The 14,413-nt window shown below is 48.4% G+C and overlaps 2 protein-coding genes across 7 annotated transcripts in view; one reads left to right on the top strand and one right to left on the bottom strand.

The window, feature by feature from the left end:
* Positions 1–7,040, top strand: part of NRIP2 (nuclear receptor interacting protein 2) — a 29,512-nt gene extending 22,472 nt beyond the window's left edge. Inside the window, exons 6-7 of the mRNA XM_030538374.1 lie at positions 867–919; positions 2,660–7,040. Coding sequence (XP_030394234.1) covers positions 867–919; positions 2,660–2,752 — 146 coding nt within the window. The 3' untranslated portion in view covers positions 2,753–7,040. The remainder of the gene's footprint in view (positions 1–866; positions 920–2,659) is intronic.
* Positions 1–14,413, bottom strand: part of ITFG2 (integrin alpha FG-GAP repeat containing 2) — a 73,978-nt gene that overhangs the window by 44,347 nt on the left and 15,218 nt on the right. For 4 of the 6 annotated variants that reach the window (XM_030538300.1, XM_030538307.1, XM_030538317.1 and 1 more), the window contains 3 exons: positions 12,909–13,026; positions 11,996–12,169; positions 11,697–11,840 (listed from right to left, as the gene is read on the bottom strand). In XM_030538300.1, the coding sequence (XP_030394160.1) occupies positions 11,697–11,840; positions 11,996–12,169; positions 12,909–13,026 (436 nt within the window). Of the gene's footprint in view, positions 1–7,092; positions 11,114–11,696; positions 11,841–11,995; positions 12,170–12,908; positions 13,027–14,413 lie in introns of those variants that run through there. The other 2 variants (XM_030538325.1, XM_030538335.1) reach the window with 1 other exon arrangement.

The following is a 14,413-nucleotide window of genomic DNA, read 5'->3' as shown; positions in this document are numbered from 1 at the left end:
AGAGATTGAGTCTTCTTTCTGTCCCTTCTCCCCCATTTTGTCTTCTCATCCATCCCTGATTTCTCCCGTTGCCTCTCTTCTTAGAACAAGATGCAATGGGCTTAAACTGCAGCAAGGGAGATTTAGGTTGGACATTAGGAAAAAGTTCCTAACTGTCAGGGTAGTTAAACACTGGAATAAATTGCCTAGGGAGGTTGTGGAATCTCCATCTCTGGAGATATTTAAGAGTAGGTTAGGTAAATGTCTATCAGGGATGGTCTAGACAGTAGTTGGTCCTGCCATGAGGGCAGGGGACTGGACTCGATGACCTCTCGAGGTCCCTTCCAGTCCTAGAGTCTATGAATCTATGAATCTCTGTCCTTCTCCTCAGCCTGCTGATTTACTCCCAGTCTCCTTCCTCTTCATGCTCCTCTTTGTCTCTTGCCCTCCTCACTGTACCCCTGCCACACCTATTCCTCCATCTTTTCTGGTTTCTCTCCCTCTCCTGAACCCAGCTCACTTTATTCTCATCCTCTTCTCCTCTCTGGTTCTCCTCACCGTTGGGTCTGTCTCCTCTCTGGGTGGGAGAGTCAGACTGCTCCTCTGGTCTCTCAGATGGCTGGTTGTCTATAGGAGCATGGGCAGGTAGAGTAGCACTTAACCTCTACAGGCTGCAGCTGTGGAAAGGATGACATTCAGGTGTCTGGGAAGATGGAGTGGTCACATTCTGCTGTGCCTAGCATGCTGACCCCATCCGTGCCAGAGTTTTGATAACTTATAGCAAGTTCCAGCCATGGGTATAAGGCAGTCACTTAGGTGCTGCATAAGGGAGACTGTCAGAAAACACCTATGCCTGAGCCTGACCCACTTCCTCTCTGTTTCCCCAGATGATGAAATGCTGGAGTTCTGTTTCGGCCTCCAGACTCTGCTGTCTCTCAAGGTAAGGAATGGGTTTCCTCTCTTCACATCTGAACATAATGTAGGTGTGGTGGCATGTCTCAATGAGACCCCAAGCTGGGGTTGCAGGAAGCATGCGATGCTGATGGCCAAACCTGCCAGGGTGTTGGCCACCCTGCTTCCTGATCTCTGACTGCAGCATGCTCTTAGCTGGCATGAGTATTGAACCCCTTTCCTGTAATTTCAAAACCTTATTGGATCAGGCAGTGACTAGAGCCCTGTGCAGCCCCATGGGGGAGAGCTACAGTTTCTCCCACTCCTGATGTCTCTTTCCTGGGAGCAGGGGAAATGCTCTGCTAGGGGACATTGTGGGAAGAGATTTCATCTTTCAAAAATAACCCCTTCCTCAGAGCATCTTTGCTGGAGCTTGAAGAGTCCCCTCCAGTCTCCATCATGCAGGAGAATGGACCTGTCCATGCACGGAGTGCTTAGACTTGGAATTGTTCTGTGGAGGGGGACTCAGCTGGGAAATCTCTCAGGGGTTTTGCCTTCACCCAGAGTAGGGCCCAGAACCCAGGAACAGACAGCATCTATGCCTGCCATTCCCTTCCAGTGGGTGCTGATCACTAAATGACCCAGAAACACAGCCTGTGATTTAGATCCTAGCACAGCTTGAAGAGAAAGCCCTCTGTCTTGATTTGCTGGTGAGCTCTCTCCAGAACAAACCATTAAACACCTACATACACAGCCTTTCTTATTGAAAACATCAGAGAAATGCTCCATAGGAGAAGGAATGCTTTCTGGGCTGGGAGAGCCCCTGTCCTGCAGGCAGAACAGAGAGAACTACAGAAGAAGAGGCCTGGGGTGAGGGCAGGCAGAAAGAAACCCAAACAATAACCATGCTAAGAAGGCCTGAGAAGGTCTTGTAGATTGACAAGGAGGAGGCAGCAAAGATAGAGGAGGCAGGTAAATGGGGGTGACCATTCCAATGCGAGGAGAAGATGGGGCTGAGAAGAGGCAGGCATGGGAGTGTAAAAAGGTGAGTGGGAAAGTGGAGGATGGAAGCAGGGAGCAATGGGGAAGGGCACAGAGTGTCGCTCAATGAGTGGGATGGTGTTAGGCTGAGAGCTGAATGACTCCGTGAACTGGAGGGAGGGGGAGACAGAACCAAGTGCACAGGGTGGGGTAGGCAGAGGTAAAACTGTCAGTATACTCCAGTGGCCATAAGGGGGGATGGGAGAGGAACCTGTGGCGGAGTAGAGGGAATGAAGGCAGGGGGCTAAGAGCGGAGGGTGATTTGGAAGCTAGGTGTCCAGGTTGGAGTTGGATTCAAAACCAATGGAAAGTGCTGGAGCGGGGCATTATGTCCTTGGCACCCCTAAGAAGGGCCATGTATGCAATGTGCGAATAAGGAGGCTGTGCTGAACAAGGTGAGAGACAGTCACTTGAGCAGGGCCTTGCTGGGGAGAGGGAGGGAGGGAGTGAGGGTGAGGGATGGGAAAGAGCAATGTAGGTGTATTCAGAAGAGGTGCAGGTGTTTTAGGGGGATGGAAGGAAAAGAAGGCCAAGGGTAGGGAGCTTCTTTAGGAAGAGCAGCTGTGAATTTGATGGGAGGGTGCTCTCCAAAATCTGGCTTGTCAAGAGGGAGGGAAGAGGGGAGTGTTGATTATTAGATGGGCTTCAGCTTCTCTGTGGTAATAGACACCATACAGCCCACGTATCCTGCTGATGCCTTGTGACTGATATGTATTATGGGTAACCAGTTCTCGTCTGTCCCCATTAGTGCTGCATCGACTTGGAGGAAGGAGTCCTGCGACTGAAAGCCCTGAGTGAAGAGCTGCCTTTCTTACATGCCTCTGATGAGCATGGGCAGTGATGGGCCGGCTCCCCATGTCCACAGGGAGGAGACTCTATGGCTTACCGCGGAAACCTGCAGCTGGGGCTGACATACTTGGACCTTGCTGAGTCCTGCGCTGAGGCTTCCATGGGGGAGTGAGGAGGTAAACGGGAGCCAGGTGCTGTCCCGCTGTTGATGCAAGCTGGCCTCTTGTATGGAGAGTTCTTCCTCCCTGCAATGGACCCTCCTGCTTGTCCCCATGTGCTGAGTGAATATTCGTTCTCATTTCTCTCTATGTCCCCATTCTCTGTCTGGTTTCTGCTTCTGCCTTTTTAGTGACTTCTTTTAACACTGCCATGTATTGATAACACAGGAAGTGGCACTGCAAGCAGTCTCCAGGGGTTCTGCCTGCAGAGAGATGGTGGCTTCTTCTAAAGCCTCTGAAGATTGTTTTAAAAGTTTCCCTTCCCTTTTGGCCGCAGATCTACCTGGACAGGAGGGGCCTCTCTTTCCCCTGCTGCATGGGAAGGGCCCTGTAGCCAATTCTCCCTGTTCTCTGGAGAGCTGGATTTCATTACCCTGCACTGGCTCAGAGCAGACTGGAAGGATTTTACTGGAAGCAGCTTAAATTGCAGTCACTGCATTTTAAGAGTTTTCATTCAAAGCAGGAAGACTTCTAGGAAGTGCTGAGCTGAAACACCCTGGGAGCGTTGAGCATACACAGGCGTCAGGCCTGGCCAGCCAGCCTTAGCTACTAGACTCTGTATTGTATGAACTCAAGTGCTAGTCTCTCCCCATTAACCGTAGTAACTGGGCTGACACCCCTGCCAGCCATGAGCTCCCATCACCAGATTTACACACCCATCAACTCTGCTTCTTCACTCTGAGCTCCAGGGATTCAACTTAGATACCACGTGAATTCCAGGCCTACACCTGCCATCAGCTCTCCTCCTGGTCCCTGGCGATTCAACACAGAGACACCATCAACTTCAACCATTGGACTTCCATACCCCACTGACTACATCTCCTGCATGAGAGCAAAGAACCTGACTCATTCCCGGTATCGGCTCAGGTCACAGAGTTACAAACTCATCTGGGATGGACAGGACCTTTGGTGGGTCACTTAGTCATTTCTTCTTCATACAGGCAGGCTTGATTTCATTACTCTAAAAGCATCGCTGATAGATGAGTATGTAGTCTCAAGGGACAGACACTCACGCCATTCCCAAATGGATGTATTGGTTAATTTTTGTTTCTAATCATTGACTAAAATTTTCTGTTCTACAATTTGTGCCCAGTTACATCTTTTCTCCTCAGCGACTAATGAGAATAACTGATGCCAGCCCTCTTCATAACATCCTTTCATCCACTTGTAGATGGTTCCGACATCCCCTCTCTGCAATCTTTTTCCTGGATCTAACTGGGTCTCTTTGTGGGTCTCACTTGTCAAACATTTTATTATTTCTCCTGTGCTCATTTGAGCTCTCCGGTTTATCTTATCTTTTTTTTGGTAAAAGGGTTGTTCTAAACTGCATGCAGGACTCCGAGGCTTAACCAGTGCTAAGAAGAGTGGAATAATTACGCTACTAATTTTACATATAATACTCCTGTCGATGTGGCTCAGAATGGCATCTGCCCCTCTTAATAGCAGTGTTGGACTGTTGACTCTTATTCAGTTCATCACCCATTATATCCTGCAGCTCTTTTTCTGTGGCATGGCTGCCTAGTTCATTGTTTTGCAATTGTGCATCTGATGATTCCTTCCTATGTGAAGCACTCAACATATCTTTCCTGAATAATACCAGTAATTTAAAGGCCTTGTCTCATATGTGTCATGATTGTCCTGTATTATGGTCCTATCCCTCTACAGTCCCTCCTGGATCTGTATTGTTTGTGCATCTGAATCTGTAATGACAATATTGACTGCTATTGGAACCTCCTTCAGATCTGACGTTGACTCTTGAATGAGTACAATTTGTTGAATGTTATTCATTTTTATATCCCATCCTGTAGCAACTCGTCTAGTCCATAACTCTCGAGTTTCACTCAAAGGATGGGTTGTGGAAATGAATCAAATAACCGGCTGAAAGCAATAGCTATTACGTCCATTGCATTTCCTTTATCCATTAAGTTTTTTCATCAAACAAACAAAACCTAAGAGCCCTCTCTAGCTCAGACTGAAGTCAATGGGAAGTTTTGCACTGATTTTAATGGGAGAAGGATTGGTTCCCATGGTAAACTGGCATTGCTTTTCTTTGACAAATTTACTTTGCCTATTATTTATCACTTACTTTTGTGTAGGTGCCCAGTAGTTGGCTGCTCTATTAGCTGTTGGAGCAATATGCCAAGTACTGCAGTTAAATTTACCCATCTGTAAGTCCTGGGAATCCCCCTCCTTTGCTCTCCTTCAAAGCATCCTTTGCTCCTTCTCTACCCTTCCACTGGCTTCACATTTCTTCAGTTCTCAAATACAGTCATCAAAGGTTCTGATACTTCTGCTAATTCCAATTGCTCAGTGGGGTGAATTTCACCAGGCCCTATGGCTGTGCATACATTGAGGTTATTTGGCTATTCTGTAATCTCGTCCTCTCCATAATGAACCATTTCAGCTGCTGCCTTTGTTTTTGTTCTCCCCTCACATCGGTAAGTAGCAGACCTGCCCTTTTCTGTCATCCTCTTGTTTCCCACAGAAATATTATAATGATGGTTTCTTGTTTCCTTTGCTAGTATTCCCTGATTTTGTGCCTTTGTGTTTCTGCTCTCTCCTCTCCTCCCTTCAGAATCACACATGTTCACATGCTTGCATGCAATCTCCGTGTCAATTGTGTTGAGGGTGGTTTCTGCTTGATTCCTACATCAGTGCACGGGGTACTCTAATCCCCAATTAGTAATCAGCTCCATGGCAGCAGACATGCTCTTCCACTCTCCTCCCTACTGTATCAATCGAATGTCTGGTACTTCCTCCAGGTTACTCAGTACTCTGCCCTCTGGCATTTACCTTCTCCCTGAACATTGTGGACCCTTTTGTAGATAACTACTACAGCATTTTCCCCCAGCACTGTCTGGACTGCCAAACCCTGACCCAGCCCCAACTCATAAAGGGCAGCAATACAAGCAGTGAGAGCTGCAGGTCTGAATGCAATGGGTTGGGATCCCTTCTGCCACTTCCTTTGCTCCCCCACTTCATTGGGAACTGAATCATGGTGTGAACCGAGCTCTCAATGCCTCCTTTCCTTTGCATCAGAAATGGAACCTCTGCCTTTCTCCCCTGCCGAGCTCCACCCTTCCACGACGGCATCAAATGAGGCAGTGTTGCCAACTTTCTCTATTTCATCATACGGTTTGCACGGTTGGTGTTCTTCTTAAAGCCCCAGCTCCTGGAGTCATTTGATGACATGAGAACCTCAGCTTGAATTTTTAAAAAAAAAAGTCAGTTTCATGGTGCAGTAACTCAAAAACGAAAGTCTCAAAAACCAGGTGACAAAGAAGTTCAAATAGAGTAATTGTAAAATCTCATGATTTTCAAGCCAATCCCACGATTTTCAGGGGTTTGACACATGATGTTTGACCACTTAGGGCTGGCAATGCTGATGATGGCTTAATACCAGTTTAACTCTGGAAAAGGCTCAAGTACATTTACAAATGTTTTTCTCCTAGAGCCATTGCCAGTGCTTAGTCATCCCTGTTTTCCTGAAAGGTACCAAAGACTAAAAGCCTCTTTCACTGGACAGGAAAACAGATCAAGAAATTATATTTGAAGCAGGATTTTATTATGAACTGTAAATACATTATGGGGGTAACTACCAGGGAGAGTGAAGATCTATTTAAGCTAAAGGACAATGCTAGCACAAGAACAAGTGGATATAAACTGGCCATGAACAAATTCAGGCTGGAAATGAGAAGAAGGTTTCTACCCATCAGAGGGGTGAGGTTCTGGAAGAGCCTCCCAATTGGAGTAGTGGGAGGAAACAAATGCATTAGTTTCAAGAGAGAGCTGGGTGAATTTATGAGTGTGATTGTATGGCGGGGTGGAGGCACAGCTAAGCAGTCCTGAGGCTCATTTCTGATTTATGTCCTGTGTTCCTAAAGCTCAGGCTTCAGGGCTTCAGCCAACCACTTAAAGGGGTCAGGAAGGGATATCCCCCCCATGTATTCTGGGAGGTTTTTTCTCTCTTTCCTCTAAAACATCAGGGATGGCCACAGCTGGAGATGGGACACTGGGCAGGGTGGGCCAGGGGCTCTGAGGTGACACTGAGTATTCTCTCTCTCTCAGGGGCTTGGCTGGCTGGGTCTTGCTCACATGTTCAGGATCTAACCAATCCCTCCCAGGTCAGATTGGAGGGAACAGGGCGATTTGCCTTCCTCTGCAAGGTGTGGGTGCAGGTCGCTTGCCAGGATTATCTGGGTATATCTCACTTACTCATTTCCCTGCCATTGCAGGGGGCTTGGGCACTAGTGCACTTGGTCCCTTCTTTTCTCTGCCTGTGGCACATTATAGTCTAGTCTCCTGTGGGCTGTAATATTTTGGTCTAATTTCAGTTGATGGGTTTAATGTGCGGGTGCTAGGTGGTGCTGGTGGCCTGTGAGCAGGTCAGACTAGACTTGAGGGGTAATCAATTATTCTTTGTCTAGGTCTAAATTTCTTGGTTAAGGCATAGTCAGACTCCAGAGAAAATAATAAAAAGATTTTGGGGTCTGTTCAAAAGCACCTTGCAGTCTGGACTTGGCCCACAGTGCACCTATTGACTAGATGATCTAGTGGTCCCTTCTGGCTTTAAACTCTATGATTACCTGGCCAGAACATTGGCCATCTAGTGTGGTCTCCTGCCTCCAACACTGGGCCATAAATAATGCTTCAGCATAAGGCACGATGTCCCCCAATGCACACAACTGTGCACTATTATACCACTGGGGGAGCTTCTTTTCTGACCTTCATTAGTGATCATGCCCTGAAGTAGCCAAGTCAGTGTCACTGCAGATGCGGTTCTTACACACAGAAATGTATCATTCTGAATGGGAGCCAAAATCTGTTCCTAGCAGGTGCTTTCATGCACCCAGACTAAATGCTGCTGATCATGGTCATGGGTTGTGCCCCGCAGGGCTCTGAAAGTGCTGGGAAATCAAGCCAGCCACAGATCCCAGCCATCACTCAGAAGGCTACAGGATGTCTAAATGCCAGACGTTTGGTTATGCACGTGTACCACAGGGAGTGATGTTTAACCCCCCGTTGCTCAAGGAGCTATGGAACTCTCAGCAGTATGCACAAACTTGCAGCCTCGATGGTGTTCACCTGGGAAGCATCTAGAAGTATTAAAGGGCAATTGGACCTCCTCAGCAGCAGGTCCTCAAGTGCTTGTACTTTTGTGACCTCTCTACCAAGCTCATCAGTGAGAGAGGGGGTTACAGGTCAGAGCATCATGCTGAGTGGCTCGCACTTGTCCTTGTTCAGATTTCATTTGGGTACATGCTGCCCAGTCTGGTTGGAAGCAGGTCCCCATCAAAGGGTCATATCTCCGCATGAGCCCCTCTCTGCCTTACTAAGTTTCCTGTCCCACAGCAGCTACACTTGGCTCTCTTCCTTGGCAACAGTTTGACCTGTGTGGCAGTGTCTTGTTTTGTATGAACATGCTGCATCCATGGTATCAATGCAGTCATTTGTGCTCCCTTGTCTCCTGTGTTGTTAATAAAGATTTCTGCTTCAAGTGGGCAGCCAGAACCAAGTCATTCTCTGTTGTTATTGACCCGGCTCTGCAAACAGTTGCTCTGCAGTCAGGCTGCTGGGAGTGCTTTACAAGAGCCCACTGATCACCCTGCCACAGCCTGGGCTCAGTCGTTGGAAGCTCTGCCAGCCTGACCCAGGACCTGGCAGATGGAGTTTTCCTGGTAGCAGGCTGTGGGAACCCTTTGGTGCCCGGGGTCCATTGGGAGCACGAGATGTAATCAGAGCTGGGACATGTTACTGCTAGCAACTCCTGCCAACTAAAGTGGGACACACAGGAACCAGAGCTTGATAAGAAGCACCAAGCTGCAGCCATGCAGAAACAGGGCTATAGCTGTGTAGAACAGTCTTTTCTTGACTGCTCTGTTGGTGTGTGAGAGAAAGCACCCAAACAAAAGAAGTGTTACAGCCATGTGCACAAGAGCAGGGCAGTCCCTAGACACTGTGATGCATTCCAAACCCCTACCCCAGACTCAGTCCAGAGCCCCCTCCCACATGCCAAACCCCTCAGCCCCAGCCCAGTGAAAGTGAGTGTGGATGGGGGAGAGTGAGTAATGGAGGGAGGGGGGAATGGAGTGAGCAGGGCAGGGGCTCGTAGGGGCAGGGTAAGTTCAGGGCAAAGGTGTTTGGATTTGTGTAATTAGAAAGTTGTCAACCCTAGATCAGATCAACATCTGTAGCAGGAGCTTTCTCCACCACTTTTACGGAGATGGAATTGTACTACTGTTCAATGCCCAGCCTCAGAAGCCAGGCTGGGAGTGCTGAGTTTTGGCTGTGTTTGAAACAAAGATCACTGAGCCTTCTGCAAGGCCCAACTGTGCTGGGCCTGGAGACCATAACTGGCTTGGAACCTAGAGGTAGCATGAGGGTGCTAAACTATGGCATGTTTTATAACCTTGTTGGGACTCGTATCCATTAGAAACTGAGAGAAAGTTAAACACACAGCCCTGAGGAGTGGTTACCACTACGGCATCATCAGCTGGCACAGTGTGAAGCATGGCCGGGCCCTGTTTACAGCACCTGCAAAGTCTGGCTCAGTACTGTGTTCTAGGGCATGCTCTAGTGAAGACAAGCCCTTGGTTAACAATCCCCATAGCTTCATTCCCTTACCAGATGCTTCCCATAGAATCATCTCTTGGGAAGAATCAACTGATCTAAGTCCTACAGCCCTGGTTTCAGTTTGTGCAGGAGAGTGCCTCAAAACCCCAAACCTTCCCTTTCCACAGACCGCAATGTTTTAAAAAAAAAAAAAATCAATGGGACTTGAGTTCTTAAGTCACTTAGGCCCAGACCCTTACAAGGTATTCAGGGACATAACCCCCACTGATTTCTGGGCCTTAAGCACTTTTGAAAATTATGCCCATAATGCCGTCCCCTGTACTGGTTACATGGGGGAGAGAAAACCACCTTTCTCTGCAGCCATGTAGGAGAGTGTGGTAGAGAAGGCACAGGATTTGAGAATTTGGAAAACTTACTTCTGTTCCCAGCTCTGTCACCGACTCCTTGGTGTGGCCTGGGGCAGGGGACTTTACCTCTCTGTGCCTCAATTTCTATATCGGAGAAATGGGGAGAACCTTCCTTTCTAAAACACTTTGAGATCTATGCACAGAAAATACTCATAGGAGCCAAGGTTTATTGTCTAATAATCAGATGCTCCACACCGCGTCCCCACCCAAATCTCTGTTCCAACCTTAGGCCTCCACCCCTGGCAGGCAGGCACTTCCACTCTCCTGAAGTGAGCGGGGAATTCAGTTTCCCTACTGAGGTGCTCAAGGGTGTTTTTCAAAACATGGCGCAGCAGGAGCCCAACAGCTTGTGGGATCCTTACATGTTATCATTTGCTAAGGGGCGATCATTGAATTCATTATATTTGGAGTCAGATCCAAATCTCTCTGTGGTGGAGCGTGGGAGGAAAGCTCAATCCATTATGCGTGTTAAATAAAACATCACATGGATGAGAGATGATAACGGATGCAGAGCAGCAGGTTTGCCTGCTGGTCTCATCTTAATGAGTTGAGAGTGGCGCTGGACTGAAGGGGGCAAAGTAGTCAGAGATGTTCAAGGGCTGGAGAGAGCAGAGCAGACCTGCAGAAGGTGCAGTGCCACCTTTCTCCCCTGTGCAATGCTGGACCTGGAGTGGCATGCCCCCAAGCTTTGCAGTGGCAGAAAGTCGAGTGCCTGCTCCTCCTAACTATTACAAATGTGCAGGGCTGGAAAGCAAAATGGTGCTCTTTCTAGCTGTTCCGGGTGTCCAGTGGTAGAAGGCAGAGTAGCACTACTGCAGCTGCTACAGATGTGCAAGGTTGGGAGGCACAGTGGCACTGCTGGTTGCAAGGCTAGTCCTCATCACAGAACAATGTTTAGAATGGATTCAATTTATTGTCCAGTCCTTGACTGCTCTGTAGAAATAATCTGTATAAATACTGTATAAATAGTCATCCCAGGGATGAGCTTGGCCCACAGTCTTTATGTGAGTGACCAGAATGAGGGTTCAGCTTTCTCCTGATTGCATTCCTACTAAGAGCAGTTTGGGTTCCTTTTGCCAGCGCTGTTGCTGGAGCTGCCTAATTTTCTTCAGGCATCAGCCACACACCTCCCTGTTCTTAGTACCATGGGAAACAAGTCAGCTCTGTGTGTGAGATCACACCCAGGAGAAACCTGCTGCTCCTGTGAGAGGAGGCCTAGGATCAAGGGGAGTGTCAGAACTGAAGCAAGGGTAATGCTGTCTAGTGATTCATGCACGTGGACATATGCTAAAAAACCCAGAACAACCAAAAAGCCCCCTTTACCACAAGCTAATCCCCCATTCCTAAACTGCTAGGAACTCGGGACTGGCTCCACAGGTACTGCACAAATAACATGCCAAGACTAGACTGAAGTTTGCTGCTCTCTGTTTCCCCTTCACAAGCACAACTCTTTGACCAGCAGAGAACATGGCTGCTGAGAGTTTAATACTAATGGTGGCACCCCAGAGAACAGAAGGAACTGGACCCTCATTGCTTCAACTAAAGGGGCAATGAACTCGCCACCCCTCAGTGATAATACCAGCACCTGAGTGCTCACCTTACCTCACCCCTGACCTGAAGGCTAATTCTAACACAGTGCCTTGTCTGCGGCTGCTAGCTTGCATGAAGCCTAGACTGACAAGGAAGGAAGGATCTTATTGATCCCAGATGCACGCTGAGCTTGGTGCAACATGAATGCCTGACTGTAGCCAACATCTAAAGAAAGGTCACTACTGTGAGCAGAGGTGCTATTACGTACACGAGTCTTGGGCAACGGTGGGGTGACATGAGGAGTCTGCTCCAGCAGGGCCCCGATGCTGGCAAGGACTGTTCTGTGGCTGCTTTTCTGGGAAGTACAGGGTCTTGTGAATCAGATCTTTGACAGCCGAGACATCATCTCCATCTATGAGCGAGGCAGAGAAGGAGCAGTATTACCACCAGTGAGAAGCGTTTTAGCCTCAGTAAGGTACCTAGGAGCCCCTGCTATCACCATGTATAGATCCTCCCATTATCCCATCCCCCTTCTCACACCATATCTGCAGACTGTGCAATGCTCACCCACGCCCAGCTGCTGCAGAAGGTCCCTGTATTCTGGATTGGTCTCCAGTATCTTCAGTAGGTTGGTGGATTCCATTCTCTCCAGCTGCACATCCCAGTAGATGTAGATCTTCTGGTTGAAACTGACGTAAACCAGGCAGGGGCTGTTGTGGCCTCCTTTGCATGCATAGAGGCCTGGGAAAAGCCAAGGAGGGAGCCACCAGCAGTTAGTGAAGAGCAGAGGAAATGAAGAGATAACTTGGGAAAGCAAGTAAGGGGGAGGTTGTGGGAGATCAGAAGGCACAGGGTGGGGTAAGGCAAACAAAAAGGAGTAGCCTAACTCTCCCCTCTGTGGCCAACTGTGCTGCTGACCTAAGATGGGGTAGAAAGTCTCTGGCTACCAGCTAGTAGTACACTGGTGAACTGAGCTGAGAGACATGGACTTTGGTGTGCAGAATTTGCCTGATGGACCCTTAATCACATGGTGGCAGGAGGAGGCTGTCTATGCAGTGTGTGCCTGAGGCAATCCAGCTGTGGGCAAATGTGCCTTTGGGGGAGGGTTGGGGGGGGGGGAAATAGAGAAAACCAGTGAAAAAACCCTGATGGGACAGGGTCTCACCAGCTGACTGCAGGGGACACAGCACCCACAGGGGGTCAGCAGGAGGTAAAAGTGGCACAAGGCAGCAGGAAACCTGTGCTTCACCAGGGCTGGGTCTCCTAGCATCCCTCCCTCTCACCAGGCCTCTTCCCTGCAGCAATATGAAGAGATCAGCTGGGCTTCCCACACAGTCATCCACCCAGCAGGGCAGGATACAGAATTAAGGGGCTTCCGCCTCTCTCGGTGCAGCAGTGACATATTTCATGGAGCAGTCAGCAGCTCAGTTCACAGCCAGGGCTGCATGTCTCAGATGAAGGCGCCAGGCAGGCCACTCACCAGCACAGAATGCGCTGACGTTCTCATCCACTTGAAATCTGGCCACAGTCCGATTGTGGTCGATGATGTATGTCTGGCCATCCCAGGCGCAGGCAATCACCTCTTCATGCCCATTGCCCTGCCAGAGTCGGACAGGTGGGGGAGTGGGAAGAGCTTTGATTAGTACAGGCATCAGGCATCCAGACAGATACACAGGAATCCCAGCAGCCCACAGCAAGCAGCATCCATTCCTACCCTCTGATATAACCTGTGTTCAATGCAGCATCCCAGCACACAGCTGGATATAGTCTCCTGATAAGAGATATGGATAATCTGTTCTCAGTGAAAAGGCATCTGGGCTCTCTCTGTGCCAGTGGCCTCTCTAGGTTCAGTCTACCCTACAATACAAACTATAGATTGGGCCAGTCACTTCCTCCCCAGTCCCATGTGCTCTCAACCCCTAATTCTTCTCACCTCAATCCTTGACAAGCATCCCAACTCCCTCCTAGTGACTGCTTCCTCCTCCTTCCCCCACAAGAGCCCCAAACACTTCCTGGCTGCCTTATTCACCTATAAGCATCTCAGTCGGACCCTCCCTCTTTGGAGGACGAGAGAGCCAGGCTTTTGAGGGTTTCCGGAGAACAGGGACATGGATTTTAGGAATTACCATCCTGGATGAGACCCATCTTGCCCAGTGTCCTGACTCTGACCATAGCCAGAGCCAGGTGCTGCACAGGAAGGTGCAAAAACACTGGAGGTAACCTTCCTCATATAGATCTCATTCTGGTGTCTAACACTTTAAGCCCTGAGACACAAGGTTTAATATTTCTTCCAAATGTGTGGCAATGTTAATTATAACTCTGGATGCTCTTGAGAGCCACATAAATGTCCAATTATTTTTGGAATACTGTTAAATTCTTGGCTTGAACAACTTCATGTGCCCGTAAGTTCCACAGTCTAATTACTCATGGTGTGAAAATAGTGTTTCCTTTTCTCAGTTTGGAATTTCCCACATTTTAATGTAATTGACTGTCCCCGTGTGTGTGTGTTATGAGATGGACACAACAGATCTACCTTCTCTAGGCTATTCATTATTTTATATACTTTCAGCATCTCCTCTCATCTGTCAAGGTAACAATCCCAATCTTTTAAATCTGTCTTTATAGGAGAGTTTTCCCAGGCCTTTGATTGATCTCATCACCTTTCTCTGAACCCTCTCTAGTTCTGCACCCTCCTTCTGGAGATGGGATGAAAAGTATTGCACACAATATCCACAGCAAACTGCACCACTTGATACACTGGCATAATAATATTATTCTCCATCCCGTTCCTTATTCTGCCTAACAACAGGGAGCAAAATCATTCAACTCAGAGAACAAGCAAGGCAGCAAGGAAGGAAGAGGAAAGACTATACAGTGTAATACTGGGCCCTCTGGGTCAGAGCCCAGCTCCTTAGCTGAGTGACTACAGTGCATGTGGGGTTTGTGGTAGAAACTATTTTCTTGGGTTTTCTATGCGAACATGAG

This window comes from Gopherus evgoodei, chromosome 1, assembly GCF_007399415.2.
Source record: "Gopherus evgoodei ecotype Sinaloan lineage chromosome 1, rGopEvg1_v1.p, whole genome shotgun sequence".
Classification (NCBI taxonomy): Eukaryota; Metazoa; Chordata; order Testudines; family Testudinidae; genus Gopherus; species Gopherus evgoodei.
This window is presented reverse-complemented; position numbering and strand designations above follow the sequence as displayed.